At 38.8% G+C, this 24,153-nt stretch overlaps 1 protein-coding gene across 2 annotated transcripts; it reads left to right on the top strand.

Moving 5' to 3' along the window:
• The first annotated feature begins 119 nt into the window (after nucleotides 1-119).
• On the top strand, nucleotides 120-23,412 carry HSD17B3 (hydroxysteroid 17-beta dehydrogenase 3). Of its 2 annotated transcripts, XM_040541311.1 has the most exons (11): nucleotides 120-1,019; nucleotides 3,145-3,191; nucleotides 8,986-9,061; nucleotides 15,020-15,127; nucleotides 15,859-15,926; nucleotides 17,060-17,095; nucleotides 19,277-19,311; nucleotides 20,324-20,405; nucleotides 22,068-22,133; nucleotides 22,443-22,592; nucleotides 22,968-23,412. In XM_040541311.1, exons 1-11 carry the CDS (start codon nucleotides 866-868, stop codon nucleotides 23,076-23,078), a joined length of 933 nt encoding a protein of 310 aa, XP_040397245.1. In that variant the 5' UTR covers nucleotides 120-865; the 3' UTR covers nucleotides 23,079-23,412. The 2 variants fall into 2 exon arrangements, with proteins under 2 accessions (XP_040397245.1, XP_040397246.1); XM_040541312.1 differs by lacking the exon at nucleotides 22,443-22,592.
• The last annotated feature ends 741 nt before the right edge of the window (nucleotides 23,413-24,153 follow it).

Genomic DNA, 24,153 nt, shown 5'->3' with positions numbered 1-24,153 from the left:
CAAACAAAATTGTGTGAATTTAATTAATTTTATTTTAATATCACTTTGTGTTTTCAGCTTTCCAAAAATTTCATCTTGTGTTAAGGTACTGTTCTTGACACTGCTTTTTAGGCTGATGGTTTTGATCCATGTCCTCAGCTTTAGCTCTAGTTCAAATGTATTTTGTTCAGAAAACTGGAAGTCCTGTGCCCTTGTTAAAATCTTACTGTAGTAGTTTGTGCCATGATTTCCCCATCTGTTAAATGGGGAAAACCTCTTACCAGAAAGCTCTTTGGAAGGTTATATGATATTGCTCTTTCTATATAGGAAGAATTAGATGTCTTTATTACCTGTTTATTATTTTGTCTTTGAATCGGGAGATAAATGTATTTTTCTGGCCTAAGCACAAGTTCAGTGTGAACTTGCCCTGGAAGTCTCTGGACTGGGGCTTAACTCTTCATCGCTGTATGAAGTAGTGCTGTTGTGTTATCCCCAAGGTCTGGAGTATTCTTATCCAGGGTTTTGGTTTAGACCCATCTTCAGTCTCTACGATTCCTAAGCAACTACAATAAAAATATTTTTATTCTTTTTGTTCTTGGGTAGCCTCCAGAAAAGGAATGAAACCTTGCTACTAAAGCGAACACCAGAAGTCATTGTTTCATTTTGATTTTTTTTCTTTTTTTTTTTTGGTCGTTTACAAATCTGGGTGTAATGCAGAGACGTTATTCTAGTCTAAACTCTGGGCATTCCTTGGAGAAAGCAGGTCACGTGCCCTGATTAGACTTCTCCCTTCTCTGCCAGTGCCCAGAGACTAGCAGCGTGCTGGGAAGAGGCATTTCCCAGGAGAGTGTTACCCTTGCGTGCTAGCTCGCTGCCTTCTCTCGCCATGGAAGACTATCAGCATCAGCTGCTGATGGTTACTGGGGGACTGATCTGTTTCTGCGCTCTGGTAAAATGCATCAGATTTATGAAATATGTTTTGCCATATACCTGGAGTGCTTTGCCTCAGGCTTTTTTTCGGTCGCTGGGAGAATGGGCAGGTAATGCAAACTTCCTCACGTTCTTCTTGTAGCTGAGTGATGAATTGTTACATTACTAACTGGGAGAGGTTTTCCTTTCATTCTCACTCTATCCCTTCAGAACAAAACATGATTTCCACTAACTGAGGCTTGCTTCATTTCTTTTTTGTTGCCTTGTAGTAACTTCAGATTAATGAGCCTGAAGGTTTTGCCTACTTGGGGAGAAGAGAAAAATAAACTGGTAACTTGCACCCCTTGTGTATAGATGTGAATTTTCTCCCCATTCCTACTTGTGATGTTTTTTTCTCTACTGGAAATGCTTTAGTTTTGATAGCATTGCCTATATCCTGTTTCCTGATGTGTGAAGCAAGTAGCTTCTAGTGTATCCTAGTATATGGTCTCCATTCTTCGAAGCAACTTGTCTCTGTTCCTTGTGACTTTGCTCCAGACTATTTTCTGGTTTTTGTTCTTTTTTTCTTTTCTTTTTCCAGAACTGATGACTTATCCTTAATGGTATCATTAACAAACCAAATCTGCTTTTGCCTAAAAACTACAAAAGCTGCAACTTGGCATTGCTTTTTTTAAAAGATATTACATATTCTCATGAAAATAACAGAAATGTTTAGAAAAACACCTTCTTCCTACTGAACATCGATGATTTTCTTAGGCTTGATAAATTATCAGCATGAAGTAAGAATGAAAAGGTTTCTGAGTTTCTGAGTTCCTGGGCTACAGATGTCACCGATGGTGGCCTCTTGGTATGAAGTGACCCCAAAAGTACTCTTGTGCTTCCTTCCTTACCCCCGTGCTAGAGACTTGATGTCACTGCATTGAGTATATGTTTAATAAGCACTTTCACAGTGGATTAAGAAGAAATTAAATCCACCCCTTTACTGAAGACCTGCCTAAACACCAAGTGCTTCTGAAATAATGCATAGGCCTCGTCTTAATGTTAGTAAGACATGGACCTCACTTCTGTGCGTGTGGTGAGGAGCACTGTGTGGAACCCTCTCTGTAAAATCCTGTTTCTGTTGAAGGCTGAGAGACTCTCATTTCCTTTGGTGGACCTTGCGTACTCTGTCCTACAAATATTAAGGTTTCTCAGCCCGGTAACGTTTATTAGACCCGGCTGATTTGCTGCATCTCGTGGCACATGAGCTCCTGAGAACTGTGAGAATGAAAGTTGGAAAGTGGAAGCTTCTTTTCCAGTGGGTGCTTGCTTTTCACCTATAGGCCTACTAGGAAGGTAAAAATCCACTGTTTCCTCACCACGAGATTTCTGTTCTTTGTGAAATAAGAGGGTGATTGCTCTTCTGTTGACAGTGATCCCAGCTGTTCAAATTCACCTTGCTCTCCCAGTTTCTTTTGCAATTTAGAAGTCCTTAATCCACATTTTTTTAGACATTGACCCATTTTTAATTTTGCTTTGAAAACTTACCAGCTGTACCTTTAGTGCTTGCCTACTTTACTTCTTTCTTTCTTGATAAGAAAGGTGATAAACTTTTTGTTTCTATAGTTCCTCTTTTTTATTTGCTTGTATAATATTTAAAGATCAGGATGCTTTACAAATGCCAAGGCTTGTTTACTTTCTCAGTGACACTAAATCCAAAGGTAAACTGTGAGTCGGAAAGCTCTGGGAGAAGAGCATTTTATAGATGGTTAAGTTTTTCCTTGCAGACAGAATTCTTGTGTGAGAAAAGTATCACTTCAGCCACCAATATCAGCTTCAGTCACTAGTTACTCCTTATCTTCTGCTGTACTGCCACAGACATACAAGCTAAAAAGCTGCAAGACAGAACTTGTAGAAATGTGTGTACGGAAGACAATTCTACCATCTCATAGGAAATGGATTTGTTGCTGAGTGTCTCCTCATTGAACGTGAGAATAAAAGCTGGCTACTGCATTAGATAGGTTACTCTGAGGAGGGATTTGCTTTGAAGACAAAAGGTGCTAAGTGGAGTAACAAAAAGATGAAAAAGCCACAAGGGATTAACCAAGTGTGTGTGGGGAATTGATTCTGTGCTTTACTAGAAGCATTTTGGTAGTAATGTTCAAGAAATGCAGACGAGTAAGTTTAACAAATCCAAGAAAGAACAACCTGCAGTAGAGCAACAAATATAATCCCTCTTCTTTTTACTTTCTCCAGTGGTCACAGGAGCAGGAGATGGGCTTGGAAAAGCATATTCATTTGAGGTAAAATAGATTACATACACTTAATTTTATTTTAACAAAATGGCAATTGCTACCCCTTTCCCAGTCTCCGCGAGTTACTAACACAATTCTAGGATTCAAAGCCACTGTGACAAACCTGGTACTAATCCTTCCCCTCTGTATTTGCATAATAACATTAATCAAGTTCTGCAAGGAAACCGGTGTTGCATTTCAGAGGAAAGTCATTCGTGCCTCACTGGTCTCATCAGTCCAAAGAAATAAAATGGAAACACTGAATAATCCAAAAGATTTTGTGTTGTCTGTCCAGAGTGGGAAGTCTCCTAGGTTATCCCTTTTTAATCCCAGTTTCACAGCTAATGTGCTTTTTGTCTTTCACTGAGGTTGTCCAGCATTAAAAATACAAAATGTATTTTGCTAGCCTTCACTGTTGCAAAGAAAAGTCTGAGACTTATTTGAAATAATAAAGGATAACTATGCAAATGAAAATGAACTACAAATTATGGAAATTATAATGAAATATATATGGTTTGATTAAGCATTGGTAGCTTTATGAGTCTGTAGAAGGAAGGAGGAAGCCACAATCAGTTCTGCGCTGTTGTGCAGCCACTACATTTCACTTCACTGAAGTCACACATCACTGGAGACAAGGCAGCCTTGAAGCTGAAACATTCAGAAACATGAAGTTACTGTCTTCAGAGCTGAGATGACAGGGTGAAAATTAGCAGCCTTTAATATGTGAGGGCTTAGATTAGATGTGCTGCCTTCTGATGTGATAAATTATATAGAAATTTTCTCTCATGGGAAATTTGCCTTTTTGCCTTTGATTTAGTAGGTTGGATTTTTTAACGCCAGCTTTCATAAGCATTATTTACTTTATTCACCTGATTTTGATTACTGGGGGTGGCAATACAATAAGTACTTTTGAAAGGGTGTTGAATGTAGGAAGCACAAAGATACCAGGTATTGTGTATATATATATGTATAGTTTAATATTTGTAGTTTAATATCTGTCATAGTTGTGATAAAGATCACATGCTCTCCTGTGGAAGCAAACGGAAAATGCTACCTTCTATCTACTGACTGAGTTGCTGTAATGCTGAGCAAATGGCAAGGGTCTGCAGATGCAGCTTGCTGAACTAACCCCGAATGGGAGCACCTGGTGATATTTCAACCACATGAAGTTTGCAGGCACCTGAGAGCGTCTAGATCAGATTCTCTTTTTTTTCTGCCTTTTGTTCTGCCTTGTGTCATATAGGTTATACAACAGTAAATCCCATTTAAAAGGCCATTCGTGGCATGCGAATCATGAGAAAGTATAAAATAACTACTGTCTTTTCTTGAAAAAACAGCTCTTGGCTGGAACTGGCAAGATTTTCTGGAACATTTGTTCATTATTTTTGGCTTTTGTGTGATGACTGAGAGCCATCTTTATCCTTGCTGAGATGTACCTTCCTCCCCAAGTGGTCCCTTTGACTGAAGCTGTGATCAGCTACTGCGCTGTGGGGCAGATCCCAAGCCCACACCACATGAGCTCATAGTTTGGCACATCATCTCGCTGGCTGAGGTCAAAGCACAAGCTTGTGTGTGGTTTGTGGATAAATAAACCTGAACCTGCTGTTTTAACGTCTGTGTGCCTTTGGAGTTCCTGGCTCAGCGCTGCTGTCTGCTGATCTGATATCGGAGTACAAAGATCTCTGATGTTCTGCTGGAACGGGTCCCGCTGGTATTGTGGGCCAATGTAGAGGCAACATACATCTTGTCTGTGGGCCGCAGGGCCACAGCATCTCTTCCTCTGAGTTTGTGCTGCAGCAACAAGTGATGAATTTCCTTGAGACGTGGGCTGATAACAAGTTACAAACTAGCGTAGGGGCTCAGGCTCCTATGGCACAGGAGGCTGAGGAAAGCAGTTCTCGTGTTTTGGAAGACTAGTGTGATGTGGCTTTCTCTGCTCAGTGTTTCCTGTGGAAACTCGAGTTGGTGGCTCGTGAGTACAGCCCAGGAGATAGAGGTTCAGGCAAAGGTTACAGTATTTACTGGGTCAGTACCCATGTTTCTAAGGCTTATAGACAGATACAGGCCTCTGTGAAATCCATTAAGCTCAAGAGCTGTCTGGGTTTGTGTGAGGAGCCAGGCAGCTGTGAGGTCTCAGAGTACTGCTTTGTTGATGCCAGGACACAGATTTTTCAGAGCAAATTATTGTCCCTTTAGGTTCCTCATCTTGTGTTGGCAGGCAAGTACACCTTGAGCTTATCCTCTCCTGTATGAAATTCCAGGCTTCTGAGAAGGCTCTGACTGTACTTCTGACACGTCAGGGTGATTTTGAAGGACCGGTCTTCACGAACATACAGACTCCATCCCTTAAACTGGCTGCTGTGATGTCAAAGTGTTGGCTTTTGGATCCAGTTTGCTATACGTATTTCAAAAGGCAGGTTTCTGTCTCAGGCTGTCACGTCTGAGACATCTTTGACATCTCCACTCACTTGTTAGTACTTCAGATACTGGTACGGACTTGTTAGTTCTATTTTCCTGATGTAGTGGCAACAGAAGTGCTTTAGGATCTCCTCCTGGCTTAGAACCTCAAATATCTTGAGTGTATGGCCAAGACCATTCCATATTCTGACATTTACAGTTTAACCTCTGCATTCTTCTCACCTGATGGCAGGACACAAGAAGGATTTTGGTGGCTGATCTGATCATCTTTTCTTTTCTTTCTTTCTTTCTTATTTTTTTTTATTGTTAATATTTAATAAAATTCTCATAAATCTAAATGTATCTAAATCAATGTTTTAGCACACCATTTCAACCCAGGCCATCCTATGGTTCTATGATTTTGAGAAAGCCTTTGTGTTCATTTATTAGTGCAGCCTTTTTTGAAATCTCAAACCTTTGTCCGTTTTCCTGAAATCCTATGCAGTATTACCAGCAGTATAATACAAGCTAAATATGATCTGAGATTTTCTGTTCCAGTTGCATATGCATTCTAATTTCTCAAGTTGACCCTGGATTTATTCTTTGAAATACTGCTGATCCAGTTGTGTTGTACAGGTGCAAAGTTAGCAGAAAGCTTGCAGAATCATCTGCCCTGTCTCAGCCTGCTGGACTAAAATGGGTTGAAAGATTTGAATCACAGGGATCCTTCAGGCCTGCATCCCAAGCAAGGGAAGAAAATGTGTGAAACACTGAGGCCATATCAGTGCGGTCCTGGGGAAGAGAGAAAATCTCTTAAGATTAGTAGAAAGTTATGGTATGTGGCTATGGCATGCACAGAATTATTATCAAGGATTTTAAATTATTACATCTAATGATCCGTGTAGAGTATAACCAATTTGTCAGTGTAGCTGCAGATACGGTTTGAATCTAAAACCCATGTCGTGCCTTGAACGAAGCTTTATTGTCTGAAAATTTCATTTGCTGGAAGATTTACTTCAGACTGTAGCTGCAAAAACGTGCTGGAAAATACAGAGTGACTTCACATGAATTAGTGTGGGCTTAAGCTTTTTAACAGTGTCTTTGTGCGATTCCAGAACGCAGGTCCCACCAGATCTCCCTTTAACATTGATCCCACTTCCAAAGGCCTGTTACCACAAATGGCTGAGGCTGCAGTCTGTAGCACTGCTTCCGCATGTCGGCAGCCTCAGAGGGCCGGGAGCATTTCGGCCCTTTGCCACTGGGAGTCAGGGTTTCCTCACGCAGCGTGGTGCGGCGCCGGGAAGATGCTTCGCGCTAAGGGCGTCTGCGCTAGAAGCTACTTTCGTTTGCAATGCGGCTGTGTTAAAACTGTGCCGTGGATGGCCAGGAAATTCCTCTTTTTTTTTTTTTTTTTTTTAATACAATTCATTTTGTTTGCCTCGGGGGTGCTTTTGAATCACGTATGGTCATTAAAATGTCCTATGAAACTGATTTCTGAAAAGAATGCGTGTTTTCTATGTGGGTCAGGAGGCAAAAATAAAAGAGTAGGCAGGTGTGCAACCATTTTTGCCTTGAGAAATGGCTGCCACAACCTTTTGTTTCCGATTAGTCTGGTATACAAAAGCAGAGGCGAGTCCTCTCACCTGGCAGTTTGTGATTTTGTTTGCCACAAGTCTATATGCTTTTGGCTAAAATACAACACAGTCTTAGCAGTGGGGATCATTTTTTATTTATTTTTTAAGGAGGGATTTTTCCACCAAACAAAGCACAGAGAGGTATGGCTGAGATGATGTTGAGAAGCCCAGTGAGACAGAACTTTTATTTTGTATATGACACGTCTGATATTTGGTCTTGAGTCTAAATGCTCAAAAAATCAAAACAATCCCCATCCAAACACCCCCAAGTGAGAGGTAGGAATAAGTGACCACAGAAGCAGGGACCATGTCTCCGTTGCTTTCAAGTGGATAGGAAACAGCTTGAGCAAAGCTCATGTGGACAAAGGGAAATTCGCCAATGCGAAGACAATTAACGTTCTCTTCCTGAGTACCTCAAATGGAGCCCTTAAAATAAGCTTTCGAAACTCCAGAGTGTCTGAGCCCCTGTGTGTCTCCTTAGAGCATGGGACAATTATGTGAGAGGGTCTCCGAAAGCTCAGGATTGTGCATGGTCTTTGTGCTGAAAATGCAAATGGTTGTGGCTTATACATTTAATAGACAGTCTGCCCCTTGTACTCTCAGTGTAGTGAATTTTTAAACAAAGGTCCTTATTCCTTAACATTCTTTTCATTGTTTCAGAAGAGCTCAGTAGGACAATCTGCTTCCCTCGAATAGGTTTAAGGAGAGTGCGTTGCAGGGAGTCAGCGACAGAAATGAATGGGTCTTCAGTGTGTGGGCTTTGCCAGTTCGTTTCTTGGTCGGAGCAAACATGGTACTTTCAGATGAAGTTGGCTTTATCTTTTGTGCTGACTGATTTAACTCTCTTTCTCCTTGCTCCCATGGCTATTTTTTTCTGGTTTCAGCTCTATCTTTCGTTTCTTTGTGCACACAACTCTCTTCAACCACTGCTTGTTAATACCTTAGTTTCACAAGCTGAGGGCATATTTTTCTCTCAGGTTCTGCCTAACACTCTTTAGCTGATGGGAATAGGAGGCCTAGGGAAAATGGGAGAATACCCTTCTCTGTTTGTTAGTTACATGGTAAGACCAAACTGACTATGGACTGCTGCGATATATGCTGTTCACAGCTTTAAACTTCAACTCTTGCTGGTATCTTCGTGGATGTACCTTTGTGTGACTGTATTTTCAATTTTTATGCATGGACTTGCTGGGCTTCTTCACTTTTTTTTTTTTTTTTAAGTCCATATCTAAAGAAAAAAGATTTATCCATCTGTCTTGTGTGAGATTTTATTTCTATTAAGTATGTATGAATAAATCCAAATCCCTGCAAACTCTTGATCCTTCAGTTCAATATGCTCAGTGTACTTCCTCAAGATTAAAAACAAAATGTGAGGGTCAAAGATGGTGTCATCAACTTATTTGTTTCCTAATGCTTTTCTGGGAAATGTCATGTTGTCTTCATTCCCTGTGAATATACACTCACTTGAAACTGGATAGGGTTGTTTATTTTTTGGTATGTTATTGAGTTTTCATTACTGTCCAGTGTGTTTTTCTCATAATGGTCCAAGATTATACAGGAAAGGAAGTGTTTTCACAGACTGATAGAATCCGCATTAATGTTTGACCTGTTTTTAGTATCCGTTGCTTACCCATTAGGCAGGTGATAAGTGACTGAAAACAATTAAGTAATTCTGTAATTGTTTTTCTTGTAAAACTAGAAAAAAATATCTTCTAAAAAAAAAAGTCTTGTCAATATTGTTTTCTGACAACTTTTATATTCTCCTCTTGCAGCTGGCAAAACGTGGGTTAAATGTAGTTATGATAAGCAGAACTCTTGAAAAACTGCAGAGAGTAGCCACTGAAATCGGTAAGCGTTCATCTCAAACTTACTTTCCTGTTTAGCAGGCTGGCTTGGCAGGAACCTGGAGGTCTGTTTCCTTGATACAACATCTAGTACGGGTGGGCCCCAAGTATTGCTACAGATAGAGCCCCAGGTATTGATGCAATATGACAGATACTTTGTTTGATATCACTTTGTTGTTTCAGCCCTTCTAGTCATGGACTACTTTAAATGTACATGCTGTAATTCAAACAGTGCAATGGGTTGGACACACACACAAAAAAAAACCAAAACAGACAAAAAAAACCCCACAACTGTAGGTTCTGTACTGGCTTAAAACCTTTATTCACCTGAGCTTAAATTCTATAAGAACAGGCAAAGGAGATGTAGTACTAGATTTGTCTGAATCATCTATGAACCAGTTTTTGCTCAGGAAAGATTGCCTTTAGACTAGTTCTTGGAATATAGCAAAGGAGGAGCAGAAATGAAATCATTGTAGCTGTTGTCTTTTTTTTTTTCCTTTTACGATTTACAAGTTCCATTTGGCTTTTGATAATGCAGTTAAATAGTTCATCTTTAGAATTAATGTTCCATTTCTTTCCTTCAAAGTGGATAAGCCATTTGCCCTGGGGAATGGCTTGTTTAAATACATTAAGACTGACAGTTAGGATTTCTATAGGAGTCAAGTGAGTTTATATCCTCCATTAACTTTAGAGATTGTGTTAATCAGGATTATTTTTCCCACAATCTCTTCTTCTATACATGGCTTCTGTCCACTGTGCTCCTTGATTTACAGTCTCCTGTGCTAAGCATGTGTCACTCCCAGGTTTACAGCCCTGCCTTTAGGCAGGCGGGGCACCTGGCTGCAGCAGCACATCAGGTTTGGGGCACTCACCTGCCGAGCATGCTTGATTGGGCTTCTAATTTTTCTGTCCAATTTCCCCCTGTCCGCTGTCCCGGAGAGGCCATGCAGTGCTGAGCCCTGCAGCAGCACCCAGCCAAAGACCTGCCCTGTCCTGGAAGGCACCGGTGTGGCAGCCCACCCTGTGCCGGTGGGCACCAATTTTCTCCAAAGTTTGCTGAAATTGGTGGCAGCTCTCAGTGAGATCTTTCCATTGTTTTCAGCGGGTTTTGGCTCATGCCCAGAGTGACTCATGTGTTGTTGTGTCAGGCTGGAAATGGGTGCGTAACAACTAGTAGATGTCACAAACAAAAGGAAGAAGAGGAGGATAAGGTGATGACAAGTGGACAGCATCTGATCTAAGGCGTGGATAAGAAAAAAATCAGCAGGGAGCTCTGGATGCATGCTTAGGTTAAAGCTTTGGAAAGGCTCCTCTGATTTCAATTTGCAGGCTCGGGCATTACTGTAATTAAACTAAGCAGTCATTGGAAAGGAAGAAGAGTTAAATTTACTACGATTTTATGTGAGTAAATAAACAATGCAAACCAAAAATGAAGCAGAAACTTAACAGAATGCTTTTACTGTTTTCTAAACTCTGTAACTCTCACTTCTTTTTTTTTTTTTTATCTAAACATCTTAAACAAGCAGTGTCTTACTGCAAGCAGTTATCTCTACCCTGAACTAACATGCAAGGAGATTAAGGCACAGAGAGATAGAGACACAAAAATTATCGCAGGCTACATAAATATGTTGTAGGACAGCGCACATTGCTCATGTTTCCTTTTGCTTAACAGCTAGACTGCGTATCTTTTTCCGATGAGCTGGACACAGTAACTAGAAGACTTGACTCCCTTCTCAACCTGATGACATTATTTGCGTAATCGTACTGCAGAATTCCATTCAGACACTGAATAATATAAACGAAAGGAGGTTAACAAGGGTAATTCCAGAGGTCTCAGTAGCTGGCTTTCAAACAGCCCTGTGGATTGCAGGAACGTCTGAGAGCAGCTCTCAGAAATGGAGCTTGCAGCAGGCAGAAATCCAAAAGCAGAAAAACCTTTCTGCAAATAAGCACTGGAACCAAAAGCCAGATTTCCACCCCATTGGACAGGATGGCTTTTCCAGAACACGAGATAAAAGATAACAAAATAAGTCTTGTGAGGACAGATGGAGATATCCACTGCACCAGGTATACTGCTTATTTAATATGTTTACTGTTGTGGTTGTAAAGCCATTGATCAGGAGATCAGATATGATGGAATGCTATTGGATGTACTCCTTCTTATTTGTCTTCTTACACTTCCTAAGCAAGCTGTACAGAGCTAGATCCTGATAGAGCAGTTATAACCCTAGAATTGGTTAAGACCAGGGCCTGTACTTGTTAAGCTGTTAAATCATGCCAAATAACAACAACTACACACTTCTGTAACACATTAATATTAGCCACAAAAAGATATGTATATATATGTATATATATATGTATGTGTGTATGAAGAAGCAAATCTGTATTTAAGGAAAGAAAGTGTCTGATCCTCAGAATGCAGCTGAAAGTATAGCTACATCATCTTAGACTAGCTGAACATGCAGGTCATGAATTTGGATTTAGTGATGCAGTGAGTAGTTTATCAGACTTTCCCTGCAGATATCACATCCGTTGCTGTAGAATAAAGCAGCAAATACAAAAATCACCCCACAGAACAGCCAAGAACCAAACATGTCTCGCTCCCACTAAGTCTGGTAAAGGTGCTAGCTGTGTCTAGCTGTCCCCAGTACTACACTGTGTCCTCCACCTCTCCTTCTTCCAGAGCTGGCTCCAAGAGCTAAGCAGGTAATAAGCTGAGATCACTGAGGTTTTTTATCAGCAAGAAAAAAAATACTCCCTTGGCACATCCTTCCTTCTCCATTAAAGGTGGTTAAGCATACATGTTTTGTCTTGCTGATCCCTTGGGGTAAAGCATGACTGCTTAAGGCTGATTTCCCAATACACACAACTACTGCTACATAACAGAGCACCTCAGGGCCTTGACCAATATTTCTGAGCACTCAACTGACTAATAGTAATTTCCAGGGCTTTTTTTCTTTGTTGTTGTTCACTGAGTTCATGTTCTCTTGTATCTTCTATCACTTATTGCAGTTCTATTTTCATCTCCATTCTGTTTGTTTCTTCTCTATTTTTCTGTTATTTTTGAAACTGAGATTTATTATATTTCTGAGGAGATACATTTCTTTAAAAGACATTCAAAATGTAGCCAGAAATGTAGCCAGAGCTTGTAATTTATAATTTTACAGAACTTTTAATATTTCTCCCATCATATTTTTTTAGTTTTTTTTTGTTGTTTAAGTAACATCTCATTTTGCTCTTCTCTCTGCAAATTTCTGCTGAACATGAAGCCTGAATGCTTCTATTTCATGTTCAGATTTTGTTATAGTACTTCAAAAGTGTCTTCTATTGCTACAGAGATCAGTTCTTGTGTAACTCAGGCATTCATTTTGCTACCTCAGGTTTCCAGAAGATCTTCCTATCTCTCCAAACAGAAAGGGAGAGTTTCTGGCAGCCTTCATGTTCTAACCAACTTCATGCTTCTGCTTGATTTTTCTCTTCTCGGTAAATTTCAAGAGGCAGCATGTTATCCTATCTGACAAGTAGGATTCCCAAGTGGTCTGAGGTCAGAAGGAGTTAGATGTACCTTTAATGATACATTTTGTAACATGTCAGATGAAACAACATAGCTCAGGTTTTTAATTTTCCTGAAATTCTTTTTCTCTCTCTTTTGTTTTGTTTTGTTTTGTTAAGGGAATAACCTATTCTGATGTTTAAAAACCTAGGTTCTTTGCTTCTGGCACATTTAGGACTTTGAAAAAGAGTTGGAGCGGCTCTAGTCTTCAAAGACTAATGTAAATCTTTGTCTCAGAGAGGGAGAGACATAAGATACTTGGAAAATATTTTTTGGCTTTCTCCTATATAGACTCGTTATCATTTTCTGAAGAGCTATCCCTGGATAATTCATTTATAAGCATGATAGTTTTATTTTTTTATTTTTTATTTTTTAATTTTTTAATATATTGCTTTATTCTTAAATGAGACAGAGTAAAGCCATCTGGAGTACTTGTTTGTTGGCTGAGAATGCTGGTTGCAGCAGTGCATTTGTGTGCAGACAAGGGGATGCAGAGAAAGGCCAAATGGTTTGTTTGATCCTAATTTTTATGCTGCTGTAGTTTTGGCTGCCCTTCTTGTTGCCCACAAGAAAGATGGCCACAACATCACTACACTTCTGAAGACCATCTTGTTTTGTTTATAGAGCTCTTCAATCATCAGGTCACCGTAGGTGTCTGCTCCAGCTGTTGCTCTGTTCTTTCTCTTCACTCCATTTACACTCACAATGTCCTTATTCTTTGTAGCTGCACCGTTCACCCAGTTTTGGACTACTAGGGGGTCATTTGCCACTAGAGTTGCTTTTATAGGTTGAAGGTTCAAAGGGTGTTTCATCCTTTTCATGCACACAACTGCAGCTTGGAAAGAAGGCAAGAGAAAGGGCACTGCTTCCTCCTTGCCCCTGTCATGGAGACAGATGTCCTTGAAAATCACACACAAGACACAGCCTGCTTTTCACATCTGGAGTCACAGCGTCCGCTGTTTCCTCAGACTGCTTCTGTTGCTTTGGTAGTGTGAGGTGTTTGAGACTTGCAGTACATTGAGGGGCAAGGAGGGATCAGCCTGGAGGGAATGGCATCCCTCTAACCCATCCTCTAATGCAGGCCCAGTGTGGCTGCAAACTGGCTTGCTGGACCCAAAGCCAAAATGGACTTCCTGCCAGGCTCGCTGTCCCAAAGTGGTCCGAGGAGCAACAGGCCTTTTCCTAAGTCTGGATGGACACAGAGAGGTGAGGCACGACTTGTGAGTAGAAATCAGTGAGCAATTCCTATTCAAAGCAGCGCTTTGTGTTGCCTATATGATAAAACCAAGCTCCAAGCAAGTTTGGGCAGTTTCCCAAACAAGACTCAAAGCAGATTTTCTGCCATCCGCATGCACCTGAATTCCTGCCGCTTGAAGCGAGTCTGCAACCCAATGATCATTGACATTTCCAAGATTCACTTGTCACTTTTTTCAGTGAACTTCATCTGGATTTCAGGTTGCCCATAAAACTTGAAAGCAGGTTTAGTAGCAAGAATTTACAATGTGAACAACTAGTTAGAAAGGACCTTACTGGGCCCCTTTGAAGGAGAACCTTGCCTTTAAAAATGAGTAAATAAGAGCCTCTACCTCTTTTCCTCATGAAACTTCATTGAAAATATGGACAGTAATAAATCAACTGCTGAGAAAAATGGTAATGTACAGCTGGGCTCCACTCCTGCATAGCAATGATACTGGAAAAATCATACACATTTCCTTTTCCCTTCTGTGTAAATTGACCTTGCAAAATTTAAGCTCCAACTTCCCTTAAATGTCTTTACTCCAGCAAAATCCTAAGATTTAGTCCGTGAAGTTGCAAAAGTAAAAAACATGAGAGGAATTCGGAGAAAAAGATGCAGAAAATATGGCATCACAACAAGTCCTGTTTTCCCCTCCTCCTCCAAGACAAAAATGAGTGTTGCTTGTTAAAATGTTCATCTTATGTATGAAAACACTTTAAAACAATTCTGCAAAACTGTGCTTATGTCAAGGATCTGGCACCCACATTCACTTGTCTAATGTATGCTGACAGTGTTCTTTTATAAATATTATGACAACCAGGGGAAGAAGTTCTATATTGTTTATTTCCTCCCCAACGCCCCCTCCCTTTTTTTTTTTTTTCTCTTGCTGAAGGACTAAATGCTGTTTAGATTTTGTGAGGGAATTTCCATTGATTTCAGGGCATAAGTTCATCCTATTTCCCAGGATATTTCCCCCAAAACAACTGTAACCAGTGAGAGTGTTTTGCTTGCGTTGCAATTCTTTTAAAAAACAGAAAGTTGAAAAAATTTCTAATTTTACAGTGGGCATTACTAAATGATATATCTCATTATTTCTCTTATTACTGAATTACGGTTCTCCCTCTCTCTGGGTAAATGCAAAGGGATATTCTATTTTTTTTTCTTAATTTCAGAGCAGGCCACAGGTCAAAAGGTGAAGGTTATACAAGCTGATTTCACTAGAAATTCAGTATACGAGAACATTGAAAAAGGTCTGCAAGGCTTGGAAATTGGTGTTTTGGGTGAGTCACTAAGGTCTGTTAATTAAAGAGTATTTTATGGCTGCAGTGCATTTAACAGAGAATTGTACAAATGATGTGTGTCATAACAACTTGTTGGCCAACATCTGAAACCAAGCACACAACTGCCTAACACGTTTGAGCATTAATTATCTCTAACAAGTTTTAAAAGTGAATTAAGATTCTCCAAGCATTTCCCATTTCTCTGTATAGTGGCTTCTCTTACTGTGAAACCTTTTCTGCCACTTCATGAGCAACATCCAGTTTGTGGGGTGACCTCTTCCCTCTTTGGCCTCAAGGAATTCATTTTCTCTATGGGTTGTTTTACAGCTGTGTGCAATTCTCATATTCAATCTGAAACAAGCCTGTGGCTAATGCTAATTTGTATGATCCACATAGAAAAAATAAATATATATACATATATATTTTTTTTTGGTTAACAAAATCATCCTTTTAGTCGTGAAACAAACAAGCAAAACAACAACAGAAGAAACAAACAACCCCCCTAAACTGTACAGCAGATTGTTTTTCTGTTCCCCATAGTCTATACCAGCCAGTACTGATGACTTCATTAAGAGTGAGACTTGGTGCTTGCTGAATGAATGCTGGTGAAGCAGTGTTTCTGTTCACGTACAGCTTAAAAACTGAGTCTTGAGGAGAAGCCATTTGTTTAACTAGCTGAACTGCGCACTTTATCCAGATGTGGTTCTTATCATTATGTTTCCTTCGATTAGTTAACAATGTTGGAATGCTTCATAATCCTCTCCCATGCCGTTTCCTTAATGCACCAGACGTAGATGAGGTAGGATTACTCCATGGTTTTCTATTTCCAATATAACAATTATGCACCATAATTCTTCTTAACAAGGGACAGATTCTGTCCCTACTACAATCAGTGGATATTTAAGTGTTCAATTGGGTGGGAAAACTACTAGGCCTGATGGAGCATCTCTTGATGTGTTTTTAATGTTCAGAAGAGCTTGCACAAGAGAAAGAATGATATAGTTTAGCTAAATTGCTGCAGACACCTAGCAATAGAAGAGCTGGTCTGGCCACAGCAGAGATCAGTAGCCTCTCTGTCTCACTGCTTTCACGTAATGTCATGGGGGCCAGCCCGGTCACAGCCAGAGCATTCCTGTTAGTAGTATAAAAACTTCTTTTCTTTGAAACACTGTTGACTTAATCTGTGGGAAAATGAAAAATAAACCTTGCTTAAACATGGTTTACTTTGGGGGGAGGGATTAATTTACACACTTAGAATAGTTTGACAGAATTGTGGACTTGATTCTTTGCCTTATTGTTGTTTACCTGTACAGAATTAACCACAAAATAAACAGCTTCCAAGTGTATTTCTTGCTAGCCCCTGCCCCAGGATCCATTCAGTCGATTTGTCATCAAACCAGATATCCCCAAGATGGCCCTTCCTGCAGTGTCACATGTGATGGCACCTCTGCTGCTGCTACAGCTTGTGTTTGCCTGTTGGTCATGGGATGATACCTCTACATGGCAGTGCTTATACTGTGTAGATGGCTTATAAAAATGCTGCTACCTCTGCCAATGGGAGCAATTCATTCTCAGCCTGGCATCTTTGTAATATGGGTGTCCTTTGGTTTGCTGGTGCTGTCACTGCTGGGACACCGGGATCCCAGGTTTTGCCATGTCCAAAGACTTGTCTGGGCAAAACAGAGTGCACTTAATCAAAGAGATGCAAGGCAGATTTGGATGTCATGATTAGTAATAAATAAGTAAATAAATAAATAAATAAAATAATAAGTTAGGGCTCACCTGCCTTTGAGTATGTCACATCATAGGCACAGTGAAAATCCAAGGCAACCCTGCTTTGCAAGGAAGTTGGAATTGCTAGCTTTTTTATCTAGATAAACCACACACACTCTGAGGTTATCTATGAACTTTACGTTTTCTTGTTTCCTGCAGAACCTTGTGAACTGCAACATTATTTCTGCTACAAAGGTATGTACCACACATGTGGCTAGTCTGTAACTTATTTCATTAGAAAAAAATTAGTCCCATGAAAGAGTGACCGATTAACTTTCCTGATTAATTTCATTCAGTTTATCCAGAGATGGTTGTTTTCAGCTGGAATGTCAGCATTATTTTAAGGACCCTTTTGGATTCTACTGCCTACAAAATATTTTGATCAGAGTTGACTGGGAATGTTTTAACACTGTTGCTTTGTTGACACACATCATTAAAATGTAGCTGAAACATTTTGTAAAAACATGACAATTTTGGTAAAGAGAAGATTTGTTTCAAAACCAACATCTACAAGGCAGGAAGGTTCATAGTACTGTACTTTTTGTACTATACTGTACATGTATTTTTGACAGACAAAAAAACATTTTTCTATCAATGTAGAGAGAAACTTCAGGAGTGACTCCCAATTCGGGATTGTTACCTCTTGGAGTTAATTTTGATTGGCTACTTCCCTTACAAGAACAGTTAATATTTCATGCTTTGAAATTCCTATTGCTCTACTGTTTGCAAGCAGCATGTTAACATGAAAAAGAGCAGAACAAGAGCTTTGTAGTTCATCTCAACCTTAGCAAATATCTTTCTAAACATGACATGAAAATTATCAACAGATGTTCCCCTTTCTTTGGCTAGTAAACTTTACCTCCCAAATTTGTAGTGCTGCTTAATGACTTCAGATAATAAATCATGTAATATCAATCAGTTGAAACAAATTATTTTATAAACTATTTTGGTAGACTTTCCACTCCTAGGTTTCATTCCATTTACTTGTTGAAAGAAGAGAAATATCTGCAATATCTGAATACTGAGTATATATGCCTCACAAACCCAGCCAAAAGTTTTGTACCTTCTCAGTCTGGATCCAAAGTGTCCTCCACTTACCACTTCAAGCCTTATACATGCCACAAAATCAATGTCTTCCACTTCCCCAGGGCTTGGTGATACAGCCACAACCTTAGTGTTACAAGCACTTGGTGATTTCATTCCCTTAGTGTTACAACCACTCCCTTTTCATTTCTTCACAAAAATTCACCTTCCACCAAAACACAAAGAAGAAATCATGCTCCTCACCACTGTTGCTCATGGCTTGGTCCCAATCATCATTAATTCCACACCCACTGCCTCATCCCTGACTTGATTGCTGGTAGGGTGCTTCTTATCTCTTCTTGCAGTGGGATGCCTGAGCTCCAGGTATTCCTGGATCCCACAGATGTCAGTGGGATTTTCAGCACTGAGAAGAGGCAGGAACTTTTCCCATGTTTTCCAATTTAATCGGAAATTCTCCTTCACCCAATTTAATGTGACCCACTTTGTCACCCTTTCTGAAAATGAAGCTTGCAAAACCAACCCTGCTTCTACAGTCCTGTTGTGCATGATACTACCGAAAAAAAAAAAAAAAAAATTGAATCAGCAAGGACTGAATTAAGTTGCATCATTCAAGAACTGAACTAAGTGGTTTCATTTTCTTTTTATTACTGTCCTTGACAAGTTAGGTCACAGTCTTATCCTGTGAAGATTCATACATAACATACGTTTATGAAGAGACGATAGTATGAGTATGAATTCCCTAGGCAGTTCGGCTTGAAATCAAGAATACCCTTCAAATTAACAGGCAGCAGCTTATTTCTCACCTAAAAACGGATTTAATTGCACTTCAAAAATTGTAAGAATTATTCCATCTGTTGTTAAAATTGAAATGGATATTTAAATAATTATCATCAAAAATGGTCCTAAAGATCATTTGGTAGCAGGAAAAAAAAAAAAAATTTCTTTTCATGATTTTCTGCTATTTCTGATCTGGGTAGAGACAGAAGCAAAAAATCAAAAACAGTATAGAGTTTACTTTTTCCTTACAGCTATGACTCAATACTAAAGATTCATGAAATTCAGATACTGTTAAAAAACTTCAGATAAGCATAAGGTTTTCATTGCCTAAGAGACTAACCTTTGAAATTTTGGACAGTACAGCTGATTGACAGTCCATTAACATTTCAAAAATATTTTCCAAAACTTTGAATGTTCCACATTTCAGCTATTTGAACTGTACATGCATGTCTGAGGCTTAAGCAAATAGGAAACTGTGAATAAAACAAGATGAATGAAAAAACGTATTTGGAATGAGGGAGATTGGTTATAATTCTTAACATACTTGTCTTACAGATGACACAAATAATTTTGAAACAAATGGAACCAAGGTAATTTTTTTTCCAGAACTTTCAATTTGGTTTATTTGCTGCCTCCACTTTATTCAGTGTTAGCAATGCTTTTTCATTATTAACTTCTGCACTTTATGGTATGACAATCAGTAAGATTTACTTCTGTTGCTGTTCTGTGTGAATGAATGATAGGAAGTGCTACAAGTTTTCAGTCAATTGTAGAATGAGACAGAGAATATAAAATTTTGGTCTGCTTGCGGCGAAAACATGCAGGTGTTGCAGAAATAAAATGGCATGTGATGAGTCTAATTAGGCAAGCAACTGCATTTGAATATATCGTCGTATTTTTCCATAAGAGGTAGCCATGCTTGGAATATTACTTTTAAAGCCCTGGAAATACCTGTATTTCCTCTGAAAGGTTAATTCACCTCTGTAATCCCTTTTGTCCTTTTAATACAATGTGATTTTAGACACATCCTTAAGCCAGAAGTTAATGTTTTCAAATGAAATTTCTAGAAAACATTAACTACTACGTTTTAGAGGACAGTACGTGCTTTTTGTTTTGGCAACAACAACAACAAAAAAAAGCTCTTACTGTTTAATTGTTTTGTTTTGTTTTGTTTTTCCTGGTTGTTGTGGAATAAATTGGTTTTAGTGATTTTTTACAGGGAGTTGTGAATAGGGAAACTAAAACAACAGATGCATGGAACAGGAAAAAGAATGTGCTGGCTAATGAGCAAAGGGGACCTACCAATTACTTTGGAGCATAAAATCTTTCCTCTGACGGCAATTTTTGCTCTGTTAGATGTACAATAGCATATAAAATGTTCCTATGGTTCTGACTGCACTAGGCACTTAAGTTTCATTTACGCCATTATTCCTAGCTGCATTAGACTTAATTGCACCTAACAAAACCATAAAAATTGGGTCTTTTGAGAGTGTAGTCTACAGTGTTACAAGAGAGCTCTGCCTTTTTGGGGAAAAATGTTAGTTTCCACTTATGCAGATTTTTACTCTAATGCTGTATGTAACTATTTAAATTCAATTTCAGACAGAAGGGTCTTATTCTGAATCTGTCATCTGGTCTGGGTACTTTTCCCTGTCCATTATACACAATGTACTCAGCTTCTAAGGTAAGTCTTTCACATTGCTTTATGAAGAAATCTCCTTCAAGTATTTCCCAAAACATTTATATCAGCAATACAAGGCTGGGTTTTCAGTTGACGTAAATGTGTTGTTCCACTGAAATAAGGGAGTGATGTGAATTAGCACTAGCTGAGAACCAAGAGTCAGTGAAGGTATGCAAATGAAATCCAGCTGAAGGTATGTCTCATCTTAGGAACATTTTTGCTGTTAATTAAATTGTGTTATACCAGTGCTCACAGTCTGTCCTCACTGAGGGAAGTGGTGACTTTTACTGGACTGGCTTAGCTAGCTTGCTTGAAACTGTAGATACATGGCAGTGTTAGATTTTGCTTATGGAGTCAAGAATAAAAGTCCTAGTAGGTGGCTGGTGAGTTTCCTCACTTCCGAGATTTCACTTTGAAATACTACTTTGAATTGAAACCCCAGAACTTATCAAAGTGAAAAGTTCCTGATTTTCACTGAAACTCCAAAAAAATGATCTGCTCAGATCAGGTTTGTCTCAAATGAAAAATTCTAACAATATTTGCTTGAACATAGCTGAAGTTCAGCTTGGTAAGAAAAGCTAGTTTTTCTTGGTAAGAAATTCTAGTTTTCCATTTCCTCTCTCTCATTTTAACATAAGTTTCTCATTACTCAAAACTTGAACTACATTCAAGCCAGTCAATTTTTGTTCTTTAGAAAAGTTTAGTTAATATTATTTCTAAGTGATATGGTGCATTGGTTTTTTTTTTTTTTTTTTTTTTTTTTTTTTTTTTTTTTTTTTTTTTTCTTATTTGAGTATTTGCTACCTTTATTTCTGAGTGCTTTTTAAATTGACTGATTCTGCCAGTGCCCTGCAAGGAAGCTATTTTACTTGTCAGCATATTGTTGTATCATGCAATATCAAGAGACTATTAGTGTTTAAATTGCAAGGCCTCTCAAATGATGGCTAGGAAACAGCCTCAGTTTTTGTGCTTAATATAGCTTTTATACTTGTAATTACAAAGGAGGGATTCAATGTTGTCAAGTTTCAGAATATTTCTAAAACCAATCATTGTACGAGAAAGTCAACTTATACAAAAATAAGTTAGTATATGTGTAATCTTTGTAGCGTGAAGAAAAATTTAGAAAGATAACCCTGAAGGCTGAAGCTGAAAATAGACAAACAAACAAACAACTGCTCAAATATATTATTTTGCAAATTATATTTATAGGCTATGCTCATAGGTATACCTTGAAGGCATGAGTTGTATTTCACTCCCATTTTTATTGCAAGAAAAACTGCCTTGTAAACCTTGGAGTAGGAGGGTAGGTATCAGCCAGAGATGACAACCACAAGCAAGAGAGCTAGTATAATGGGACTCAGATATTTGCATTTCCATAAATATGACAAATATTTCAATCCAGTCTGCAGTAATCCTTACCTGTTTCATGTCTGGCTTGCACCCATGCCATACTCCTTCCCTTATGCAGGTAGTCAATCTATTTGCTAATGTGGCGCAGCAGAAAATGTCTTGAAAAGATAATTTCTAGGTTTTTCAACATTCACTGTGCTCGGTTGCATGATTCTTGGTCATTTTTGTTAAGGACTCTGTATGCACATATTTGCAGGTGTATGTGAAAGTACATTGTTTTCTATGCTAATGTTATTTCATTTTATTTTATTCTAGGCTTTTATATGCACTTTCTCCAAAGCACTACAAGCAGAGTACAGGGCAAAGGGAATTATCATACAGGTGGTACTATATCTCGCCACACTTGCCTTCATTTTAACAAATTCTTCAAGAATGATCTGGGATGCCTAAACTTGTGTCTTGCAGCCTTTGTTGGTGAAGTGCTGAGTGACCCTGTCAAAGCTTTCTCTCTATATGCAGCTATAAATATTTTTCCTTATTTCATTACAGTACCTTTATGTATTCCATATAGTCCCTTAATCCATTGGAACTATTTGTTATAATTTGTCAGATGCAGTGAAATTCCTCAAAGTGAATGGCCTTATGTAAATGTTTGATGACATTACACTGCTATTATGTTTCACATTTTAGGTAGTGGCTCCTTATGGTGTTTCTACTCCAATGACCATGCACCAAAAACCTGGTCTTATTACAAAGACGGCAGAAGAGTTTGTTAGTGAATCACTGGATTATGTTACTTTTGGAGATGAGATTTTTGGATGTTTAGCCCATGAAATACTGGTAATTGAATTTGACAGTTTGTAAACGGGTCCCCAAAACTGATTCAAGGCTGTCTGGACTCAGTAGGTTCTTCTGACTGATTCTGGAATCCTCAAGGTTGGATTTCCTTAGGATACCAAGCTAATAAAATAAATATGTATGTATGGCAGCTGTTAAGGATGAGCATTAAATAAAAGTACAGGGAAGAGAACAGATCTACTGATAACTGAGAGGAATGAGCATTTCTCTCAAAGAGAAACATTCACACTAAAAGTATAAAGGAAAAGTTTTTGCATTTAATGTTTTCTATGACCTTTCTGAACACTTGGTTAATTTCTTTCAAGAGGTTTCTGTAACCCATTGTCTTCCTATTGTTTTTGTTTGATTATTCTAAAGGCCTGTGTCCTGCGGCTTGTTCCTTTATGGGTATTCCACAGTGACAGGCTTCAAGAAGCAGTCCTGCATCTGTTCACCAGTTATCTGAAGAAAAGGTGGAGGAAGCCCTGACGTCATTTTCTTTCTTCCCATTTTTTTTTTTTTTTGGAAGATGTGCAATAGGAAACCCCGGCAGGATACATTTTAATGTGGCTGTGTGTGTGAATGTGGAAGGAATCAAATCAGTTGGAGGCATAACTCCACCCAAATCACCAATCCAGTGATCAGTGACTGGATCCAATGAATCTATTAAGCAAAATAATTACTGTCCTTTTCCAGCAATTTCTGGGCTTTAGATAGGTTCTAAGAAATGCTGCTGCTGCTACTATTTTGATATAAGCTTGGAGGCCACAGATATTTATGCTTATTTGTTGTTCACAAATAAAACAACAATTTGCTTTATTCCCAAATTTGTTCAGAGTGTGTTTTGATGTTTTCAGAGACTGTTTAGTGCCTTTGGTTTCTTTTGAAATGCCAAGGAAATTTTCGGGAGGGAGGGAAGAAAAGAAAAGGAGTAGCTTTCAGGATAGAAAGTACACACTAGAACTTTGGAAATCTGCAGTCATAAAAAATGTGCTTCTGTCCAGAGGCTATGAATGACTTTGTCCTCTGCAATATCTCATATGGGCTGCAGAGGCAGGAGCATAGGCAAAAGATAGGCAGTAATTCTACATTCCTGGATGGATCCAGAAGGCAAATCTTTTGATTGCAAATACCTACTCATTCAGATGCACTTCTGTTTGTAATAAATCAGGAATTTTTATGCATCTTCTCATTTTGAAGGTTTATTTTACTTCTGCTTTCCAAAGAGCTTTTTCTGTAAACCTGCATTTAGACAGCAAAGGCTTTGCTAATAAAAATAAGTATATTTTGGTGTTTGGCCAAATATGAGGATGAATCTTTGTAATCTTTGTCATACAGGAGGGAGAGGAATCACTAAATGTATCCTACTGGGTCCAGAAATTTCTGTATGCTGCATTCAGCCTAGTAACAAATCTAGGCAACACCACATAGACTTGTGATACAATATCATATGGTCCTAACTTTCTGCACCTGCCTCCTATGATTGTTGCTGTAATTTTCACAAAGAATGACTAAGGATTACACTGAAATATTTGAACTAATATAATGAAAATAATGACATATA

The sequence above is a fragment of the Cygnus olor genome, chromosome Z (genome assembly GCF_009769625.2).
Source record: "Cygnus olor isolate bCygOlo1 chromosome Z, bCygOlo1.pri.v2, whole genome shotgun sequence".
Lineage (NCBI taxonomy): Eukaryota > Metazoa > Chordata > Aves > Anseriformes > Anatidae > Cygnus > Cygnus olor.
This window is presented reverse-complemented; position numbering and strand designations above follow the sequence as displayed.

Coding starts and splice junctions, on each gene's coding strand:
- HSD17B3 (XM_040541311.1), top strand. CDS start 866: ATGGAAGACTATCAGCATCAGCTGCTGATGGTTACTGGGGGACTGATC. Junction 19,312..20,323: donor TTGAAACAAATGGAACCAAG/GTAATTTTTTTT, acceptor ATTCAATTTCAG/ACAGAAGGGTCTTATTCTGA. Junction 20,406..22,067: donor CAATGTACTCAGCTTCTAAG/GTAAGTCTTTCA, acceptor ATTTTATTCTAG/GCTTTTATATGCACTTTCTC.